This window comes from Rana temporaria, chromosome 5 (assembly GCF_905171775.1).
Source record: "Rana temporaria chromosome 5, aRanTem1.1, whole genome shotgun sequence".
In the NCBI taxonomy this organism is placed as follows: domain Eukaryota; kingdom Metazoa; phylum Chordata; class Amphibia; order Anura; family Ranidae; genus Rana; species Rana temporaria.
Window position 1 is genome coordinate 120,776,470 of NC_053493.1, and position 23,939 is coordinate 120,800,408.

At 42.1% G+C, this 23,939-nt stretch overlaps 1 protein-coding gene across 1 annotated transcript in view; it reads left to right on the top strand.

The window, feature by feature from the left end:
- The window catches only part of DYNC1LI1 (dynein cytoplasmic 1 light intermediate chain 1), a 56,406-nt gene that overhangs the window by 19,461 nt on the left and 13,006 nt on the right, over nt 1-23,939 (top strand). The window contains exons 3-10 of the mRNA XM_040353078.1: nt 171-287; nt 2,330-2,560; nt 6,373-6,542; nt 10,023-10,116; nt 11,685-11,820; nt 18,344-18,455; nt 21,359-21,418; nt 21,518-21,559. Coding sequence (XP_040209012.1) covers nt 171-287; nt 2,330-2,560; nt 6,373-6,542; nt 10,023-10,116; nt 11,685-11,820; nt 18,344-18,455; nt 21,359-21,418; nt 21,518-21,559 — 962 coding nt within the window. The remainder of the gene's footprint in view (nt 1-170; nt 288-2,329; nt 2,561-6,372; nt 6,543-10,022; nt 10,117-11,684; nt 11,821-18,343; nt 18,456-21,358; nt 21,419-21,517; nt 21,560-23,939) is intronic.

Consider the following 23,939-nt stretch of genomic DNA (forward strand, 5'->3'; position numbering starts at 1 on the left):
CTAGCTTAAAGCAACATATTTAGAAAATAAAAAACGAACCTTTACAACCCCTTTAAAGCATACTTGTATTGGGTAAAATAATGATCATTATAATCTAAACAAATAGAGTGTTCTTCATGATGGTAAATGTAATGTATAGATAATTTTCTCTTGTCCTCAAATGATTACAGGTGAAGATGGAGCTGGCAAGACAAGTTTGATAGGAAAGCTGCAGGGAATAGAAGAGTACAAGAAAGGAAGAGGAATGGAATATCTTTACATTAATGTCCATGATGAAGACAGAGATGGCAAGTAGAGATGAAATGGTGATAATGAACAAACACAACATAGAAACGAGTAACTGAATATTGGCTAAACTTCCAACACACAAAAAGGCCAGTTTGAGTTGAAGAGCCAAAATAGGTTTTCTTTTGGTTTAGATATGGTTGTGGAAGGTTTGATCCTCTTATTTTTGCTGTCTTCTATGCTGGGGAGATTTTCTTCATGTGTTGAGAACTTCAACAATGACACAGACAAAAACATTAAAGCGGGGGTTCACCCTATCGACAGGAAAAAAAACATTTTTTTTTCTTTTACCTTTAAATCAGGCACTGTAGCGCGAGCTACAGTATGCCTGTCCCGAATTTTTTCCCCCCATACTCACCTTGTAGTCGTCCATCGAAGATACCGGGGAATGGGCGTGCCTCTGGAGACGGAGGATGATTGACGGCCGGCTCTGGCGCGTCACGCTTCTCCGGAAATAGCCGAAATAGGCTTGGTCTTCACGACGCGTGCGCATAGCCTGTGCGCACGCGCCGTGAAGAGCCGAGACCTACTCCGGCTGTCTTCGGGGAGAGTGACGTGCCAGGGCCGGCCGTCAATCATCCTCCCTCTCCATAGGCACGCCCATTCCCCGCGGGAGCCGGAATCTACGATGGACGACTACGAGGTGAGTACGGGGTTAAAAAAATCGGGACAGGCATACTGTAGCTCGCGCTACAATGCCTGTCTCGATGGTAAAATCATGGGATTGTGGGTGAACTACCGCTTTAATAGTAGGGTGAGGAATCTGTGCATTCCTGTCCCACTTTCTTTATTTTTGCCTGGTGACCGTTTATTTTTTGTAACCCGTTTCACCCATTTTCAGGGTGTAACATGTTACATATACACTGGCCCCCGCTCCCCCACTTTGACAGCTAGTGGGGGATCTTCTCCCTCAGCTAGCTGTCACAATCTAAAAAAAAGACGTGGCCATGCGTGGCTCTATCCTTTCACAACGTTCTGTAAATGGGAAAACTACAAGGTCCGACATCCTTTGCGGCTGTTGGCTTGTAGTTCTCAATGAACTACCTTGGTGCTGTTGAGCGCTGTGGTAGTTCATTGAGCTTCCCTTCCCAGTGTAACTGCCTGCCCCTATCGGAGGTATGGGCAGACAATCTGCAGAACCGTAGCATTACCCCTATGATCTGCTGATCGTGGGTGCAATGTTTTCAAGGTCCCCAACAAAAACAATAATGCATATTTTTGTACTTGCAAAAAAAGTGCATTTATTTTATAATTTTTATGCAAAGGTGAACTTTTATCCCTTTAAGTTTACCCTTCTGATTTTAAAATGTAGTAATTTTGTCATTGCTGTATTGTGCACTGATTTGATTTTGTCTTTTTTAGTACCGTATTTATTAGCATGCGTGTTATACGCCGATATCATTTTCTTTTACCAATGGGGGGGGTGAGGATTGGGCGGGGGTGCCATGCCGGCCGTCCCACCTCTCCTGGTCCTGGGACAGCCCGCCAGCATACTATAAAGATTATAAAAATCACTGCGAGTCCCTTCACATGGATCCTTTGAAGTGTTATAGTAAGTGTCCTAGCCCGCAAATACCTCATTCGCCCCATTATTTCTGGCCGCTCTCCTCTTCTCACTCCTTCTCCCCCTCCGAGTGTAGCTTTAGATTGGAGGAGGAGAGCAGTCACATAAAAACATCAGAGGAGAGCGATCATGTGACCAGCCGGAAAGAACACAGTGTGTATGAGAAGGGACTGGCAGTGCTTTTTTTAAACTTTACAGTACGCTGGTAGTGCTGTCCCAGGAGACTGGGGGATCTCCTGGGAGTGCAAGGGGCTGTGTAATGTAAAGGAGCTGTGTACTGTGCAGGGGGGAAATGCTGTGTAGTGTATAGGGGGGGGGGGGGCTACGTAATGGGGGGGGGGGGGCTTTGGAATGTAAAAGGGGCTGTTGATAGTTTTTTTAAATTTAGGGTGCGTGTTATACGCCAATAAATACGGTATATTGTCTTGACATGTTCATTTTCACAGTATACATGTAGTAACTAAAATGATCTTTTTGTAGATCAAACCAGATGTAATGTGTGGATTTTGGATGGTGATCTTTATCACAAGGGCCTGCTGAAGTTTGCCATGGATGTCGGTAGTGTCAGGGACACGTTGGTTATGTTGGTGGTAGATATGTCGCGGCCTTGGTTGGCCTTGGATTCACTTCAGAAGTGGGCCAGCGTTATCCGTGAACACATAGATAAATTAAAAATCCCACCTGAAGAAATGAGGGAGATTGAAGAGAAAAGTAAGTGAATTCTATCTGTAAAGTTCATTAAGGCCCAGTTCACACTGATGCAAAGTGGAATTAGTAGCAAATTCTGTGCAGTTTTCGCACTGCATGAAAATTGCACCTCGTTCATACGAACTACTGCGGGTGTGTGTCCAAGTTAGCGTCACCCTGAAATTGGTTTGCAAAACGCAGTGCGATTTGCAGAATCGGATCGCATGGGTGTGATTTTGGTGTGACAAAAAAAGGGTTTTGGTGCAGATGCAGTGCGATTTGAGTCATATAACACCCAATGTCCTCATCAACCGATTTACATTATTGGTTATTTATATACTGGAAGATTGTAATGGTTCACAATGAAAACCTGTTGCTTTTATGCAACTAATAGGCAGGCTTTCTCCACTCGCTGGCTTGTATACAATTTGTAGCCAACTTTTAGACCTTTTTCCAAGGCACCCTGGTTAAAAATATTGCTGGGTGATGTAAAATTCTGGAGCTGCTCTTTAAAGTGGAGGTTCACCCGAATTTTTTTTTTAAGATTAGATTCATGCTCATTTTGTCTAGGGGAATCGGCTAGTTTTTTTTAAAAACGATGCTGTACTTACCGTTTTAGAGAGCGATCTTCTCCGCCACTTCCGGGTATGGTCTTTAGGTCTGGGCGTTCCTTCTTGATTGACAGGCTTCCGACGGTCGCATCTATCGCGTCACGAGTAGCCGAAAGAAGCCGAACGTCGGTGCGGCTCTATACGGAGCCTGCACACCGACGTTCGGCTACTTTCGGAAAATCGTGCGACCGTCGGAAGCCTGTCAATCAAGAAGGAACGTAAAACATAGCAGTAAGAACATTAGTTTGAAGTAATAACCCATAGAAGCCAGTCAACAATCACCTTGGAGATACTACTATTTTGTGAAGGGGATCCTGCATTAGAGAGAAGTGTGTAGAATCCAAGTCAACCTATCGCGAGTCAGCTTTCAGAGGCTATTCTGTGCCTCTGAAAGCTGACTCGCGATAGGTTGACTTGGATTTACGTGCTTCTACTCTAATGCAGGATCCACTTTACAAAGAGCTCTAAGGGGCAGTTGGATCTGCTTCTGAAAAGGCTGGACCACCTTCTGGATACACCCCTAAATACCAACCTGTTTAACATATTGAGAGGACCACCACTGAATTATACACTTCTTCCCACATGTAATCATCTGTTATACCGACAAGCACTGTTTTGCTCCTGCGGTTTGGATTTTTACACACACGCACACACACCACACGCCCTAGGACACCATTTACTCCACCATGGAAAAGGTCTTCTGTATCTCCACTGTCCCTATCAGCCGTATGGCGATATTTCAATATTAATGAACAATACCCCATACAGTTAATGTTTTGCAAATGGTACTAAAAATTTAAATGTCACATGGGTTTAAAGAATTTGGAGTAAGGCTTTTAAAAACATCCCAAACTGCCAGAATGCCTTATTGAATGTCTAGATGTTCTTTTAAAATGGCAGTAACTAAAGTATTAGAATGGAAAAAACTGTGCTAACGAGCCTAGGATTAAATATCAAATACAGGATGGACCAGTCCTAACAGCAGCAATTAAATGTGGGATATAACACAAAGACAAATCCTAAAGAAAAATTGCGCTAATTGAAAGTCCAATGATTTGCTAAACAGTCTTGTACAGATGTTTAACTTGTAATTGCAACACCCAGTGCTTGGATCATACGCAGGTGAACCACCACCATACAGAGAACCTGCTTACCAGATAGTAAGCGGATGGCTTAAACCCAGCCCAGGCCTTTATCCTTGTAGGTAACCTCAGTGGTCACAGATGGGTGATGATGGACCCAACAAATTAAATTCATAGACTCCTGGACATCATGGGCTCTGTGGTGTGTGTGTGTGTGTGTGTGTGTGTATATATATATATATATATATATATATATATATATACTATATACACACAGTTTAACTTGGATGTTTTTAACGCATATGGTTGCACTTAAAAAATAAATAAACCAAATGCATGGACAAAAACACCCAGTGACTCAATCGTGGAAAAGTGTACCACCACCACACAGATAACCTGCTTACCAAATAGCAAGCCAAAGTATGCGGATGGCTAAACCCAGCCTGGGCCTTTACTTTTCAGAATTATTACAGCTGCTGTATGAGTGTTGGTAAGACTTCTGGGCGAATGATCATAAACTCTGTATGTTCTGTAGGGTGTACCAGCAATCCGCCCAAGAAAAAGAAGAGATGGACCATAGCATAAAAACATCTACAACTTGGTTTATTTAAACAATAAAATTGCACTTACACTTATGAAGATACATAAATCGCGATTAAAATGATAGCTGACCGGCTAAAAAAGCTTATTCCCGTCCTCCAACACGAGACGGAGCGGTGATGTCAGCACGTACCTGCTCAGACGCGTTTCGTCATAACATTATCGATGGGGAACGTACTAATGTTATGACTAAACTTGTCTGAGGAGGTACGTGCTGACGTCATCGCGCTGCCTCGTGTTGGAGGATGGCTTTACAATAGCCCACAAGGGTTAGGGCAGTGTGATGCCTGTTTCAATGCGTTTCAATGGTCTTCCTTTTTTTTTCCTCAACTTTATTAGAAGTGTCGCATAGTGGCACTTCATTCATGTCCCTGCACAGCAGCACATTGCATTGCTATGCTGTGTGGTGACATGCAGTGTCTTCCATTTCGCTGCAGAACAATGCAGACCTGCTGCATTTTTCTATACTGCTCATCTTACCGACAGTGTGGTATAAACTTGGCACATTAAAAACAATGATTTTCTCTGTGTCCTAGTTGTGACCTGTGTTTATCAAGGGTAGAAAAATGCAGGTTACCATATACAGTGCGAACAAGCCCTTAAAGCGGTAGCGGTGTCTGTTTAAAAAAAAAAAGAATTGTAAGGCAATTGCATAATGTGCTAGTACGCATCCCATACTAGCATATTGCATATTTTGGAATGAAGCCATCCAGCAGCACGCTGTCACCACTGAGGGCTGACATCTTACCCTGGTGTGTTTTTTTTTTTTTTTTTCCGGGTTCGCGCACTCTGGTTTTGTGATCGGTCAGGATGCAGGCAGGAGCCCTTGGTTATGGCATTAAGCTCTGAAGGTCCAGCAAGGTATGCCGGACCTTCAGAGCGCATGCGCCAGTGATAGAACTTAGGAGATATTCATTTTACCTACAGGTAAACCTTATTATAGGCTTACCTGTAGGTAAAAATCACCAAGCAGGCTTTATTACCACTTTAAGCACGATATAATGCAGGCTTCACAGTGCACTCTCTGTTTAATGTTGCAGTAATAGCCCAGAGTGGGAAGGGATGTCACTCTGCATTATAAATTGGCCCCTTTTTAGTGTTCAATGTTTAAGTTAGATACATGCATACATTAAAGCGTATGTTAAAACCCCCCCCCCCCCCCAAAAAAAAATGTGATCCTGCTGCTTTAAAGCATGTTATATGACAGTGCTTGTCATTTGGACCCCTGTAACACCTAAAACAAACAAAAAAAAAACCTGGCTGACCCTGCCAGTTTTTCCCCTCCCCTCTGTAATCTGACCACGGAAATCGTGGCTACTGAGCCCTTACACCGTGGTCAGTTTACGTGTCTGTCGTCCTCAGCCCTGCTGTCTATCCTCTCTGCTCGTGTCCTCCTGCCCCCTCCCTCTCTGCCTGTCGGCTCCTAGAATATTATTCACAACATATTGTAATATCTCCGAAATGTATTCATGCTTGCTTGTAAAGACATAAGTTCAACTAGTTTAGTTTTGTCGGTTACCTTTTACTTGTGTTTTTTGTTCAGTGGTTAGAAACTTCCAAGAATATGTAGAGCCTGGAGATGACTTCCCTGCCTCGCCGCAGAGGAGGGGTACATCCTCACAAGAGGAACGGGATGACAGTGTGATTCTGCCTTTGGGAGAAGACACCCTAACGCATAACCTTGGCATTCCTGTAGTAGTAGTTTGTACAAAGGTCAGTTTTATTTGTATTCATATCATGCAGTACTCCTTTCAGCTCATCGCTTGCAATATGTACTTTTTATTACTTGCTAGTAAATATGTTTGGTATCATTCTATTTCCCTTTGCTATGTGTTTTATTTTATACTACTGAAGTGAAAGGTTTGTTGAGATAAAAGAAAGTCCTCTCCATGTGCACTATATATTCCCAGGATTTTGCTAAACCTTAAATGTGGTAATAAACACAAAATAAAATGTTATATTGCAGCTTACAAATTCTTAGATGTGGTGGCTGAATTTGTTTTCTTAAATTTTTAAAGTAGTTGTCAAGTAAAAAAAAAAATTAACCCATTTGTGTAAAACAAAGCCTGTAATTAGCTCACCTAAGAGCTTTTCTGGCTGGTCACGTGACCTCCGGCCGCTCTCCTCCTCCGATCTAAGGGCTACACTGGGAGGTGCAGAGATCCTCTTTTGACATCAGCCGGGGAGGTCATGTGACCACTGTGCTGTCCGCTTGGCCCTCCTGCTGTAGCCCTTAGATCGGAGAAGGAGAGTGGCCAGAGGTCACATCACCGGCCAGCTCTTAGGTGAGCTAATTACAGGCTTTGTTTTACACAAATGGGTACAAGGTGTGTTATGTATTGGTAAAAAGGGTCTGACAGTAATATTACTGCCAGCTACTAATAGCAGGAGGAGAAAGAAGGGGCGACACACACACACACACACACACACACCACAAGCTGACAGGCAAGGAAGGAGGGTGAAGGGGGGGAGCAGTGCAATGACAGGGGCACATAAACTGACCACGGTAATTGGGGGATCAGCAGCCATGATTACCGTGGTCAGCACAGACAGGAGGACACAGGAACAGGCAGGATCAACCAGGTTTTTTACAGCTTAGAAAAGAGCATTGGTAATTTGTATTTTACAATTTTGGTTTTGAGTGTATTACCACTTTAAGGAAAAAATATATACTCGAGTATAAGCTGACCCGAATATAAGCCAAGGCACCTAATTTTTCCCCAAAAAGCTGGGAAAACGTATTGACTCGAGTATAAGCCTAGGGTGTCCATCTGCATGCCTCACTGTGCCCATGCCTAGACTGACGTTTATCACGGGAGTCTATGGAAGGGGAGCCCGGCTTTGAAAAATTGGTGCTGCCCAGCCGTAGGTCCCCCAGACAACATACTTTGCACACTTGTAGAGGAGAAATTGGGCTACATGTGTGCGAAGGTCTAGGGGACCAACAACCGGCCGGTACCAGGTCCCCAAAATCGCCAGAGAAATTACTGTTTAACATGTTGGTCTATGGAAGGGTTGCCCGGCTTTAAAAAATTGGAGCTCCCCGGCCGTAGGTCTCCCGGACAACAAATGCACACTTGTAGAGGAAGAGTAAGGCTACATGTGTTGGGGTCCAGGGGACCTACGGCTGGCCAGTACTGGGTCCCCAAAGTCCGGGAGATCAGGCGCAAAATGGTGACTCTAGTATAAGCCGAGGGGGGCATTTTCAGCATAAAACAAAGTGCTGAAAAACTCAGCTTACACTCGCGTATATACGGTATTTTGACTTGTGCAGAGATTTTTTTTTTATTAGTGTTGTTATTATGTTTATTATAGAAATTACACGGAAGCTTATACAAAAGAAGTCTTCGCATAATTCAAGTAGTTTCTTTTAAGTTCCATGACGTGACACCTTTATTGTGGAAGCTCTAAAACGGGGGGATTTAAATCAAAATTCACAAACGTCCGGTCATTACATAAAAAGTTCCCCCTGCACATCACAACCCCTCCTCCCTTTTTATATAAGTCCCCCTTCACAGCAGTGTCTTCAACCCCCTATTCACATCACCCCCCACCCCCCTTCACATTATAGTCTTCGGCCCCCTTTATATTATCCCCCTCCTTCACATTGCAGTCCTCGGCCTCTCTTCATATCACTCCCTTCACATTCCTATCCTTGCCCCTTTTTATATCCCCCCACCTCCTCCTTCACATTGCAGTCACTGGCCACCCTTCACCGCACCCCTGGTGTGTATAGCAGTGACATAGCGCTCTTCCCTGTCCTACCTTACACAGGATGGAGGGTGGGGGGGACAGCAGTTCTAGAGCTGACATCAGGGAAACGGGACAGTTCTGAATGGAGGGACGACGTTGCACAACTTTTCCTGTTAACCAGCTTGTGATTGGTTGCTAGGACCCTTTTGCATCTTAGCAACCAGTCACGATACCGGAGCAGCTGTCGCCCTCTGTCCAGCGATGTGCTGTCTCCCAATGTTAGCTATGTGGAGATGACCGAGCTAGTGATGGCTGAGGGGAAAAACTGGCTCCTAAATGGTGTGACCGTGGCAGATCTGGATGTGACAGTAAATCCTGTTCTGCTATTTAGTGATGACTGCTTTTAAAATCTCACTCTGTGTATGTATAAAATTTGGCAAGATAAAAATACGAGAGAGCAATTGTATCACTTGCAGATTTGTATTACCTTTCAAAACAATCACAGTACCTCCATATTTGATCCATGTTCAGCATCTATTCCTCCCCTACGTCTGCACAATAGTCTTTAGATCCTTGGCTGTGTTGCCCCCCTCCCCACACCCTACAGTTTGTGACCAGCCAGAAAGTTACAGTGTACAGTCCAAGTGTATGATGGCAGCCAGCAAGAGAAACCACAGTGCCCAGCAGGAAACCAGGTATTGGATACACCCAGACATGTTTGCTACCAGCTGCGCCCGCATCGCTTTAAAGCGGGAGTTCACCCGAATTTTTTTTTTTAACATTAGATTGAGGCTCGTTTTGTCAAGGGGAATCGGGTGTTTTTTTTTAAATCGAAGCAGTACTTACCGTTTTAGAGAGCGATCTTCTCCGCTGCTTCCGGGTATGGTATTCGGAACTGGGCATTCCTATTTGATTGACAGGCTTCTGACGGTCGCATACATCGCGTCACGAGTAGCCGAACGTCGGTGCGGCTCTATACGGGACCTGCGCACCGACGTTCGGCTACTTTCCTAAAATTGTGACGCGATGTATGCGACCGTCGGAAGCCTGTCAATCAAGTAGGAACACCCAGTCCCGCAGACCATACCCGGAAGCAGCGGAGAAGATGCATCTCTAAAACGGTAAGTACTGCTTCGATTGTAAAAAAAAACACCCGATTCCCCTTGACAAAACGAGCCTCAATCTAATGTTAAAAAAAAGTTTTTTGGGTGAACCTCCACTTTAAAGAAAAAAATAGTAACCCGTAACTTGCTGCAAAGGTAAGTATAAAATGTTTTCTTCTTTTCAGGATTAATTTCTTTTTGGGGAGGTTTTTTTTTTGTGTGGTGTCAGGGTCGCTTTAAATGCATTTTTAATCCAACATCAGCACTTTTTGCTATGTCCTGTTAATATTGTTTGTCTTTTTAAAGAAAATGCTTTCATTTTTAGGATACTGTAATAGTCACGCAGGTCTCTTTTAGGTTCCCTCACTTGCTTATCTTTCAATGTTTTGTATTGCAGTGTGATGCCATCAGTATTTTGGAAAAAGAACATGATTATACAGATGAGCACTTTGACTTTATTCAGTCCCATATCCGGAAGTTTTGTTTACAGTGTATCCTTCGTATGTGCGGAAAACGCAAACCTGTATCTGTAGCCATACATAGACTGATTATTGTTTTTATACATATCGGTAAATGTGACCAATAATCAAAGCAGTCAAGGTAGCCATTCCACCACCTGATAACATTCGCTATTTACTGTCTGTATTCTTTACCCATGATGGACATGATGTTTACTTTAAATTTGCTGGGGTATGTCAGTATTGAGTGTTCAGTTATGAACTTTTCAGTACCCAGAAAATTGTGAATCGTGCCATTTATGGTTGCTCCAGTGGAGAAAATCCTACAAGTTTCTAGTACAAAAACTGAAAGAAAGCTGCGTGCACATCTTTATCATGAAGCCAATGTGAGTTCTGTTGGATGTCTGTACCTTTTTAAGGAAGGTACCCAGAAATGTGCCCAAACTTTGTAGTTGAGGTTTGCCCATAAAGGCTAGAAATTGAATCAATATTTGGCAATGGCGTCCCTGAGGCCTCGTACACACGACCGAACATGTCTGCTGAAACTGGTCCGCGGACCAGTTTCCGCGGACATGTCCGACCGTGTGTAGGGCCTACCGGACCGGATTCCTGGCCGAGCGGACAGGTTTCCAGCAGACAAAAGTTTCTTAGCATGCTAAGAAACTTGTCTGCTGGAACCAAGTCCGTCGGACATGTCCGCTGGTTATGACGTATAACCAGCGGCCCGAAATCTCACACATGTGTCGAATTGAATTGATTTGGCGCATGCGTGGAAGCATTGAACTTCCGCGTCAGAGAACGTCGGTGTCGTATACGTCACCGCGTTCTCTGTCCACGGGGATTTTGGTCTGATGGTGTGTACACACATCAGACCAAAACCTCCCAGCAGACATGTCCGATGAAAACGGTCCGCGGACCGTTTTCATCGGACATGTCTGGCCGTGTGTACAAGGCCTTAAAGTTTGCGGATTATGATAATACCATCTGATGCCTTCATGTTTTACGATACACTTTTAGATATACTGTATGCCTTGCCCAGCATTGCTTTCCTCTGACCCAGGTGTTTCATCTTCTGGATGTTATTGACTTGCATTGCTTTTCTTTGGGAACCTCAGCTGAGAGAGCATAGATATGGTATGCTCTGATTCTGCATCCAGGGTCCATGAGACTCAGCCTTAGGCAGACTATACACACTTCAAATCTTGTCCGGCTTTGAACAGTGTATGGGCAGGCTGAATGTCCCAAGTTGATTAATCAACTTGTGTACATCCAGCATGCCAGTTTGTACATTGTGGACATCCAGCTGGCAGGGAACGGCCTCCCCCACTGGGACAAGAACAATGGCTCAAGAGGAGGGACTCCCGCATCAACACTGTCTCTGTGTATGGCCGGCCTTAAGTCGGGTACACACGTGCTGAATGTCGAGACAACAGATTTTGGCTCCTGCTTGGTCCTGATAAGTAAACATGTTATCATGCTTCCTCAGCCATTACGCCTTTTGAGATTCAGTAGTTTTAGATTTTGTGAAAAGATGTGTTCTCCTGCTGCTACTTCTCATGCCTGATGATGTTCTGATATTTTCCCTAACTAGTTACTTTAAGATGGTGCCGCACTAATGTACACATCAATCAAAGAGAGCAAAAATATTGACATTGTATATAAGTATATTGTTCAGCACTTATATGGATTTCATTTCAATATGCCTGCTGTGGTTGTGGAAAAGGATGCAGTATTTATGTAAGTATTTAATGCTGCTCTGACTGTGACTTTATGTAGGTCATTTTCTTCAGGCCTGCTTGTAGTGGGGAAGTCCTAAGATGTGTATATATCTATCTATATACAGTTGTGCTCATAAGTTTACATACCCTGGCAGAATTTATGATTTCTTGGCCATTTTTCAGAGAATATGAATAACAGAAACATGTTTCTTTCACTCATGGTTAGTGTTTGGCTGAAGCCATTTATTATCAATCAACTGTGTTTACTCTTTTTTTAAATCATAATGGCAACAGAAACTACCCAAATGACCCTGATCAAAAGTCTACATACCCCAGTTCTTAATACTTTAACATCAATGGCAGCTTAAAGTCTTTTGTGGTATTTGTGGATGAGGCTCTCTATCTTCTCAGATGATAAAGCTGCCCATTCCTCTTGGCAAAAAGCCTCCAGATCCTGTAAATTCTTGGGCTGTCTTGCATGAACTACACGTTTTAGATCTCCCCAGAGTGTCTCAATGATATTGAGGTCAGGAGACTGAGATGGCCATTCCAGAACCTTCACTTTATTCTGCTCTAGCCAATAACAGGTCAACTTGGCTTTGTTTTGGATCATTGTCATGTTGGAATGTCCAAGTTACGTCCCAAGCGCAGCTTCCTGGCTGAAGAATGGAAACGTTCCTCCAGTATTTTTTGATAACATGCTGCATTCATCTTCCCAACAATTTTGACCTAATCTCCTGTGCCTTTTATAGCTCGCACATCCCCAAAACATCAGCGATCCACCTCCATACCTTTCATCATAGGCCTTGTTGACTCCTCTCTAAATGTAGCGTTTATGGTTGTGGCCAAAAAGCTACATTTTGGTCTTGTCACTCCAAATTACTTTGTGCCAAAAGGTTTGAGGCTTGTCTCTGTGCTGTTTGGCGTATTATAAGCGGGATACTTTGTGGCATTTGCGTAGTGATGGCTTTCTTATGGCGACTTGACCATGCAGCCCATCTTATTGTGCATCTTAAAAACAGCCACACCACATGTTTTCAGGGTCCTGTATTTCACCTGAAGATATTTGTGGGTTTTTCTTTGCATTCCAAACAATTTTCCTGGCAGTTGTGACTGATATTTTAGTTGGTCTACCTGACCATAGTTTTGGTTTCAACAGAACACCTCATTTTACTCTCGATTAGTTTGAACACTGCTGATTGGCATTCTCAATTCCTTGGATATCTTTTTTTTTTTATATCCCTTTCCTGTTTTAAACAGTTCAACTACCTTTTGACAATTCTTTTGCTTTCCCCATGACTCAGAATCCAGAAATGTCAGTGCAGCACTGGATGAAAGATACAAGGGTCTGTCAGGAGTCCAGAAACTATAGGAGAGGTAACTGTCAGCGCAGATACAAAGTACATATATGGGTAGGAGTATGGTGATTAGTCCATTGGAAATAGTAGTAACAGGCAGTTCAATGGTTAAAAATGCAGGTGATGTGGCTGTTCAATGGCGGCTGCTGTCCTCAGAGAGCTGACTCTGTGGTAAACAAAAAAGGGGTAGAGAAAGGAAGCGCCACCTAAGTGCAGTATTAAAGAGGTTCTTTTAATGACACATTGTACAAAACACACTTACAAGAAGGTAAGGAAAGAAGGCTCATCTGTAACATCCTGTAGTCCTCGTCCCGGATCCATGGGCTGCTTAGAAGTGAAGAAAGCAGATTGTGTGGAGTCTTCAGGCCTGTCCTGTGGCCTTCAGGATGTAGTCTGTTCCAGCCTCACAGGTCACGTGACAGGTCACGTGATTACTTCCCAGGAACACTTTCGGGAGGAGGGTCAAACAGGGAGAACAAAGGCTGATTGGGCTACGCGCTCTGAGCCACTGCTCCTTCTATTGGCCTCCAGAAACTCATTGACCTTTTATATACACACACACACACACACACACACACACACACACACACACACACACACACACACACACTAAGTACAAGCAAACATATCACAGGTGAGGATGGTTACTTGTAATAGCCATTCAAACCCCTTTGTGTCAACTTGTGTGTATGTCATCAGGCCAAAATCACCAGGGTATGTAAACGTTTGATCAGGGTAATTTGGCTAGTTTCTGTTGTCATTATGATTTAAAGAGTAAACACAGTTGATTGATATAAAATAGCTTCAGCCAAACCAACTAACCATGAGTGAAAAATGTTTTTGTGTTATCATTCATATTCTCAAAAAAATAGCCAAGAAATCAAATTCTGCCAGGGTATGTAAACTTATGAGCACAACTGTATCGATCTATTCCTCCATTCTTACGTCTTTCATCTTAAGAACGTCCGTTTGATTTTTCTAATCGTTCATGGTGTCAAATCGACATTCATTTTTCAACTACAGTGAACAGAAACAAATTTTTGGACAGTGTATGTGTACGTTCAGAAATTTAATTTTGAAATTCAATATTAAAAGCAAGTGAAATTTTCAAACGATATTCGTCCATTCATTGGTTGTACACAAACCGACCAATATCTATCTAAAGCCGATCATACACGTTACAGCCTGACTGTACATTTTCCTTTTTAGATTTACCAGTAACTATGTGGTGCAAGAACCTTACTGATTGGATACAAACTGGGTGCCTTTTTTTTTTTTTTTTTTTTGGTAAACGAATTTCAATAGTTTAGTAAATATAAAGAAGACTGTACATATACACTCACCTGCCGTTTTGTTGGGTACCTCCTGTTCAATTGCCTGGTAACACAAATTGCTAATCGGCCAATCACATGGCAGCAACTCCATGCATTTAGATGTCGTGAAGACTACTTGCTGAAGTTCAAACTGAGCATCAGAATGGGGAAGAAATGGGATTTGAGCTACTTTGAATGTGGCATGGTTGTTGGTGCCAGAAGGGCTGGTCTAATGCCACGTACAGACGGTCATTTTTTGTGATGAAAAAAAATGAAGTTTTAAGTGATGAAAAAAAACGACATTTTTTAAACTTCATTTTGAAAAACGATGTAGCATACACACCATCGTTTTTCAAAATGCTCTAGCAAAGCGATGTTACGTTCAGCACGTATGACGGCACTCTGTTCCATTGAAGCTCGCTTCATAACTTGCTTCTGAGCATGTGCGGGTTTAAAAACGTCATTTTGCCCACACACTATCATTTTAATTGACACAAAAAACGACATTTTGAAAAATGACACAAAATTCGAGCATGTTCGAATTTTTTTTTGGTCGTTTTTCTGAAGACATAAAACGACGTTTTCCCCACACACTATCATTTTAAATGACGTTTTCAAAAACGTCATTTTTTTTTTCATCACAAAAAATGACCGTCTGTATGCGGCATTAGTATTTCAAAAACTGCTGATCTACTGGGATTTTCACGCACAACCATCAGTAGGTTTTACAGAGAATGGTCCGAAAAAGAGAAAATATCCAGCGAGTGGCAGTTGTGTGGACAAATATGCCTTGTTTATGTCAGAGGAGAATGGTCAGACTGGTTCGAGTTGATGGAAAGGCATTAGTAACTCAAATATCCACTCGTTACAACTGAGGTATGCAGAATGCCATATCTGAATGCACAACATATCGAACCTTGAAGCAGTGTACCCATCTTCTGATGGCTCCTTCCAGCAGGATAATGCACCATGTCATGAAGCTCAAATCATCTCAGAATGGTTTCTTGAACATGACAATGAGGTCACTGTACTGCAATGGCCTCCAGTCATCAGATCTCATCCAATAGAACACCTTTGCAATGTGGTAGAACAGGAGATTTGCATCATGGATGTGCAGCCAACAAATCTGCAGCAACTGTGTGATGTTATCACGTCAATATGGACCAAAATCTGAGGAATGTTTCCAACACCTTGTTGAATCTATAACACAAAGAACTAAGGCAGTTTTTATAATTATTTATTTTATTTTATTCTTTTATTATGGCAAAGTATCTCGGATACAACAAGTTGCGTCATTTTCCCAAATAAGGAAGCACTCAAGCGGCATACACCAAGAACCGAAAACAAACAAAACTTCTGAAAACGTTTGTCGCCAGTTTAAGTATTACTTTGCATATCCTGCAGCATTTATAAACCGTAAAGCTAAGGGGCCTAAAAGGCCCATATGTACACATACCATACGAATCAAACATTGAAGTTTCATCAACCAAGAGAGTAAATCTAATGATATATCACGTAACACACATTTGTCTGAAAGTCCACCAATTTTTATAAACCCTTTGGGGATTATTTACGAAAGGCAAATCCACTTTGCACTACAAGTGTAAAGTGCACTTGAAATTGCACTGAAAGTTGAGTCGCTGTAAATCTGAGGGGTAGATCTGAAATGAGGGGAAGCTCTGCTGATTTTATCATCCAATCACGGTCAAGCTAAAATGCTGTTTTGTTTATTTTCCTTGCATGTCCCCCTCGGATCTACAGTGACTGCACTTCCAAGTGCACTTTCAGTGCAATTTCAAGTGCACTTTGCACTTGTAGTGCAGAGTGGATTTGCCTTTAGTAAATAAACTCCTGTGAATTTATAACTGCTGTTACAGCTAAGGTGCTGAGATTTAGCAGAGCCAACGGAAGAAGGCAGGGAAAGGGGGGGGGGGGCAGAACAGAAGAGTCATACTCCCGCAGAGTTAACAGAAGCCCCAACAAGCTGCTCTTTGCTGCTAAGAAATGTAATTCGATTGGGACTCGGGGTGGGCCACTTCCTGCAGGTAAGCATCCGTGCAAATGAAATGTCTCCAGGGCCTCCCCTTGTCTCGAAATTGTTCTTCCGTATTATGGAGAGTAGCTGTCAGTTCCTCCATAAGGAGAATATAGAGTACCACAGGACCCTGGTTGGTGGTTGAGACCTGCCTTTACAACGCTGGGACACATGCCCTTGCTGCAATGAGGAGCTGCATCGTGAGTGTCTTGTATTTACAAAGAGGTCTCTCTGTCAGGTGTAGGAGACATGCGGCCGGGTTTCCTTTCAACTCTACTGAGGTCAAGTGTTTACCACTTAACCCCCAGACCGGATTGCTGCCCAAAGACCAGAGCACTTTTTGCGATTCGGCACTGCATCGCTTTAACTCACAATTGCGCGGTCGTTCGTCGTGGCTCCCAAACAAAATTGGCGTCCTTTTTTCCCCACAAATAGAGCTTTCTTTTGGTGGTATTTGATCACCTCCTGAGGTTTTTAGTTTTTGCGCTATAGATCGACAATTTTGAAAAATAATAATAATTTATGCTATAATAAATATCCCCCAAAAATATATATATTAAAAAAAATCCTCAGTTTAGGCCGATACGTATTCTTCTACATATTTTTCGTAAAAAAAAAAAAAACGCAATAAGCGTTTATTGATTGGTTTTGTGCAAAAGTTATAGCGTTTACAAAATAGGGGGTATTTTTATTAATATTTTTTATTTACTAGTAATGGCGGCGATCAGCGTTTTTTTTTTTTTTTTTGGTACTGCGACATTATGGCGGACACTATGGACACTTTTGACACATTTTTGGGACCATTGGCATTTTTATAGCGATCAGTGCTATAAAAATGCATTGGATTACTATAAAAATTACACAGTGAAGGGGTTAAGTATGTTCCCTGGGTGTGTTCTAATTGTAGGGGGGGTGGCCTCACTAGGGGAAATGACTGATCTTCTGTTCATACATTGTATGAACAGAAGATCAGCATTTCCCCCCCTGACAGGACCGGGAGCTGTGTGTTTACACACACAGCTCCCGGTCCCCGCTCTGTAACGAGCGATCGCGCCCCCCCGGGCATGGGAGTCAGGGGCGCACACGCGCCCCTAGTAGCCTGCGCCAGAGCCGACGTTATATTACGTGCTCTCGCGCAGGGGAGCCGACTTGACGCCGTAAAACGACGGTGGGCGGTCAGCAAGCAGTTAATAGTACGTACCTCCTTTTCAAAAAGGTCTCAAGGTGAGGCAGGACCAAAAGATGTGGAAAGTTGTACCACCTTCTGCATTGCACCACCGGCACTTATCAGGGGAAGCCCTATCCATTTTGTGAAGCAAATAAGGAACTCTATACCATCGGGATAACATTTTGTACCCCACTTCCTGGTACTGGTTCGCCATGGAGGATTCATGTGCCAAACTAAGGCAGTTTTGAAGGCAAAAGGGGATCCAACTCGGTCCTACGGTGTACCTAATAAAGTGGCCGGTGAATGTGTTTCACGATTTGTAATGAATAGCCAGATTTAGAATGCAAGAGATATTTACCAATTTGGCACAGGGACACAGCTTGGGTAACTCAATCTGTATGCATTTGCCGAAAACTGATAGGTGCTCAATTCATGTCGATGTTTTGTAAAATCGGCTGTCTAGTGAACACCTGGTTTTTCTTTTAAGCAGAGGAAAAAATAAAAAATATGCATGGTGCAAACGTTTAGTTTGTATATAATGTTTTAGTGTGCATGACCGTTTTCTTGGGGAAAGGTTTAAAGATGATTGCATAGATTTTTTTTTTTTTTTTTACTTTAATCACTTGGAGATGATTGTGTCTGTCTGTTGATGTTCACCTTTGTTCCAGTCCTGCAGGATGGGATAATGAGAAGAAGATAGGAATTTTACATGAAAACTTTCAAACACTAAAACTAGAGGATGCTTTTGAAGATGTAATCACGAAACCACCTGTGCGAAAGGTACTTGCATTTATTTTGCCTCCTCTTGGAAATCCAGCATTATTAAGTATTTCACTTTGAGATAACCGCGCAAAATGCCTACAAAGAATTTATAAGGGAAATGCTAAAATGTCAGTGTTAAATCATAAAGCTCAAGGGCAGCCTACAGCACCGCATTGCAGTTTTAGAAAGATCTGTCTTTTTACTGCACAGCTTAAAATATTTCTTGTAGTCTGGAATAAAACCCCCTAAAAAAAAAAAAATTTAAAAGCTAAAATGCATGATGAGATAATCGCTGGTACTTTTGTATTGGAAAAGCAAGTAAAGCCGTTCTTCACTCTGGGGGAAGTCAGAACACTTACCTGTCTAGGGATCCAACACTGTCCTCACCTGGGCTAGTTCTTCACTAGGGTTCCTGGTGCTGGCATCTTAACGTGGAAGTTAAGGCCACATTTTAACTTGTACCTACAGGTAACCCTATAATGAGGCTTATCTGTAGGTACAGTGAATATCTCTTAAAGGGGTTGTAAAGGTTTGTTTTTTATTTTCTAAATAGGTTCCTTTTAAGCTAGTGCATTGTTGGTTCACTTACCTTTTCCTTGTAAATGTTTTTTTCTTTGTCTGAATTTCTCACTTCCTGTTTCTTCTCAGTAAGCTTGCCCCCATCATCCATGGGGGTTAGTCAGCCAGAACAGCTTACTAAGGAGGAACAGGAAGTGAGAAATTCAGACAAAGAAAACAAAAAACATTTAGAAGGGAAGTGGAAGGAAAAGGTAAGTGAACCAACAATGCACTAGCTTAAAGGAACCTATTTAGAAAATAAAAAACAAACCTTTACAACCCCTTTAAACTTGCACTGTTTAGGAGATATTAACGCAGCATGCAGCCAGTGATGTCAAAGGGACAGCCTACCTGTGCTGTACTTTCAGAGCTTTGGGCTGTGGGCCACCTGCGTGCATGCATAGGAGTGACGTCATCGCAGCCATTCATACAGCCGTAGTCTGCAAACCTGGAAGAAAGACCGGGTGAAGATGGAAGCGCTGGGGAGCTGTGACAGCGCTACGCTAGAGGGCTCTGTGTCAGGCAAGTCTGTCATAATGTACTAGTATGTGTTGCATACTAGTACATTGACTTGCCTGCAGGAGGCACACAATTTTTATTTTTCTGGCGGTTTACTACCACTTTTACTGTGGACAGCTGGCTGTGCTCAAGCCATGCTGCACTTTGTGAATGGTCCCACACTCTTCTGTGACTTGTCCCAGAAGACTACAGGGGAAGGAGTGGGAGAGGAGGTGATTTGAGCGGAAATGGGAGCTGTTGCCTGTCAAAACTAGGGTACCTTCTCCCCCTCAAAATAAATGATCTACCATATGTGGGGGGGGGGGGGGGGGGGAGACTTAAAGTGGAATTCCCCTTTTGGGCTCAGCTTTAGGTAGTTTTAAAGAGCAACTCAAAACATATTTTTCTGTTTGAGGTGGCATGTTATAGGGCTTAATCATCACCATCAGGTCTTCCTGTTGTCTTTGGAGCCCAGATATCTATTTCTACCCTGGTACCTCTGACATTCTATGACAAGTTGGGCTTTAGTAAGTGGCCTAGCCTTTCCTCAAGAGCTGTATTATTGACTTTGTTGCAGAGGTCTGTAGCAGATACAGAGCCTTTCTAGGAAATCAATGGAAAGTCTATGTCACTGCTATTCCCAGCAATTTGTAACTTTGTTGCCAAACAATTTGACTTTTTTGCAGTTTTTGAAGCTCAAGGCCCCCGAAATGTCTTCATTCGGTTCCACAAGTTCTGTATGAATCCACCAGATCTGTCATAACCTTATCAGGGAGACTTTATTTTTTTTAGACGCCAAGGACACTTACTTGCATGTCCCTGTTTTCCCGCATAATAGTGATTTTCTTCATTTTGCAGAACTTTTAGTTTGTGGCCATGCCATTTATTCTTCTGTCCTCTGCATATTCACCAAGGTTCTAACCCCCAGGGTATCTCTACTGTGCAGTATCTGGACGATCACCTATTGAGGGAACAGCTGGCACGGGATAGGAAAAGGCACAAGCTCCCATTTTCCCTTTGCGTTGAATATATGGCGAAGGAGTTCTGTTAGTGTTGGTCCAGCAGAGGAAAAGTTTATAACACAATTTGGGATTTCAGTGCAGCATATGCATTGTCAGTTCATCAGAGGAAGTTAGGAGCTGGCTGGATTTTTTGCAGGATATAATATATATATATATATATATATATATATATATATATATATATATATATATATATATATATATATATATATATTTATATAAAAATATATCCTTTTGCCCAGACATGCACTTTAGTAAAATGTAAGAATTTTATAATTTATTAAAGGGGGTTGTAAAGGAATTTTTTTTTTTTTCTTTCCTAAATAGCTTCCTTTACCTTGGTGCAGTCCTCCTTCACTTACCTCATCCTTCGATTTTTCCTTTTAAATGTCCTCATTTCTTCTGAGAAATCCTCACTTCCTGTTCTTCTGTCTGTAACTACACACAGTAATGCGAGGCTTTCTCCCTGGTGTGGAGAAAGCCTCTTGAGGGGGGAGGGGGCGAGCAAGAGTGTCAGGACGCCCACTAACACACAGCTCCTTTCTCTATCTGCAAAGTAGAGAGTGTCCTGACATGCCTGCTCACCCCCTCCCCCCTCAAGAGGCTTTCTCCACACCAGGGAGAAAGCCTCGCATTACTGTGTGTAGTTACAGACAGAAGAACAGGAAGTGAGGATTTCTCAGAAGAAATGAGGACATTTAAAACCAAAATGGAAGGATGAGGTAAGTGAAGGAGGACTGAACTAAGGTAAAGGAAGCTATTTAGGGGAAAAAAATGTTTTCCTTTACAACCCCTTTAAGTCTGTTTCACTGTATCTAATTGTTGCATTGTGCTTGTTTGCAGTTTGTGCATGAGAAGGAGATTGTAGCAGAAGATGATCAGGTATTTCTTATGAAGCAGCAGGTAAGCATACTTTCCTATTTCAATTTAAATAAATTAGGAGAATCAGTTTGTACTGATATAAGCAAATACAATTTTTTTATATATTTATTTTTCTTCTAGTCACAGTTGGCAAAACAACCACCATCTTCAGCAGGACGACCAGTAGGTTTTCTTTTATATAATAGTACATGTTCTGCAAGCATGTTTATTATATGTGATGTGGCATCTGTTTGGAAATTTTGGAATGTTGCACTAAATTTCCTACGTTCTTTTGCTAGCGAAAAGGGTGTATACAATTTATTTTATTATGGAAGTTTATTGGCACACTAAAGGAGCATTAGTCCCCTGGTTAACGAGAACAGAGTTGGCCATAGATAGTTATGGGTAGTCTGTCATGACATTGACTTTAAACTTTAGGAGTCAAAAATTATGATTCATAATTGAGCTGTTTGCTTTTAAAGGTTATAATCCATTGTATACATTCCTGAGCCCCTGAGGAAGTGATTACACTATATGCTGTAAAATTGGGACATATTCAGTCTTTCCTTTTTCAGGGCAGCAAATATTCCCTATAATTATCCGATTTGGGTAGAATTTTGGCTTTCAATCATGCACAGACTGGGCTATGAACAATTATGAGTTTATTGGCAATTTCTGACAATGTTTTGAGGGTATTTTGACTACTTAAAGCAGAGTTCCAGATGCTATAATGTGTAGCTGCTGACTTTTAATAAACGCACACTTACCTGTCCCACGATCCAGCAATGCGGCTGCTAGAAGCCTCGGTTCTCTCCCCCGCATCTCTAGTGTGGGCACCCGGCTATTGCAGCTTGTGGCTTAAATGCTAAAAATATATCTCGCATATCTCGCATTAATAGTGAATGTACAGTGGGTGAAAATTCTTGTGATATAAAAAATTGACCACATAAGGAAAGGAGGAAAAGATACCCTCCGGTATCGTGGGACTTTAAAGGCAAACTAAAGATATGCGTAATGTAATACAATAACAAAATTTATTAATATACAAATTTAAAATACGCTATTTGTGATATCAAACACATCATCAAATTGTACAGTATATAGGTAAAATGCTGTTCTCATGACGATCTGTGTGGAAAGAGTATCTCCTTTTGGACTGACGCGTTTCTGGAAATGTTATCCCTTCTTCAGGGGAATTTTGGGACGATAATATAAATGTCATTCAGCATGGAGTCATGGGTCAAAAAAAATAACTTTTTAGAATTGTTTTAGATGGGGGGGGAGACAATTTTAGCTTTCTGTCGCATGTCCACCATCTCGGTGGACAGCACTGTCTGGGTCCGGTATGGCCCTCACAAAGATCCCCAAGGGAGCGCCCACCAAGTCCACCAATGTGGATGTTGCCATTCTGGGACTTGAATTGAATGGGTCGTTTTACCTTCTAGATATAACTCTCCACCAAGGGCCATTGACCATTTTTCTTGGTCTCCGTTTTGGAGTGGACTTGGTGGGTGCTCCCTTGGGGATCTTTGTGAGGGCCATAACAGACCCAGGCATTGCTGTCCACCGGGATGGTGGACATGCGACAGAAAGCTCCTTTGTCTTTTTTCATCTAAAACGATACTAAAAGGTTTTCTTTTTATTGACCCATGACTCCATGCTGAATAATATTTATATTATCTTCTCAAAATTCCCTGAAGAAGGGATACATTTCCCGAAACACGTCAGTCCAAAGGAGATAATCTTTCCAACTGGAATTTACACAGCTCGTCATGAGCACAGCATTTTATCTATATATTGTACTGTACAATTTGATGATGTGTTTGATGGCACAAATACTGTATTTTAAATTTTTGAATTAATAAATTGTTATTTTATTACATTACGCATATCTTTTGTTCGCTTTTTAAAGTCCTGCGGTTTTTTCCTCTTTTGGTTTTATTACTAAACAATATTTGAATGTTCTCACTTTTGCGTTGCCAACATCCCCAAAGTTCTCCATGGTGGTTCTTCTATAAATAATCACATAAGGAAAGGAAGAAAGTGAAAAAATCCAATTGCATCCACATAGATGGAATAATGGGTAATCACATGAAGTCTATAGAGAGAAGGGCAAGTCCCAATGTCAATAGAAATCCCACAAAGATCATATGTATAAAGGAGACAGCCACCACCAACTTTGAAAAGGCTTACCGGAACATGTGGGCTCAATAAGGCTGGAGGTGCATAAACACCTAGACACAATAGGGGATGATTCTTCTGTTCCTGGCACCGCTCAAGGTAAATGTGGTAGGTCAGGACTAGCAGCTTCAAAATGATGATAGTGCCTTCCCCTAAACACTTAAACAGTATGACCAAAAACAAGACAAATGCTCCACATAGTGTAAAACCATTTTTGTAAACAAATTTATAAAAAAAAAGCAGGAACGCTCCCATTTCATTGAATACAATGCACTTTAAGGAATATTCTAATATCCGTCAAAGAAATGCAATGGGAGCAACATCTGCTGTAGGGTCCTGCCAATATCAGTTTGTGGCCTTGCCCTTCGCATACTTTTCTGCA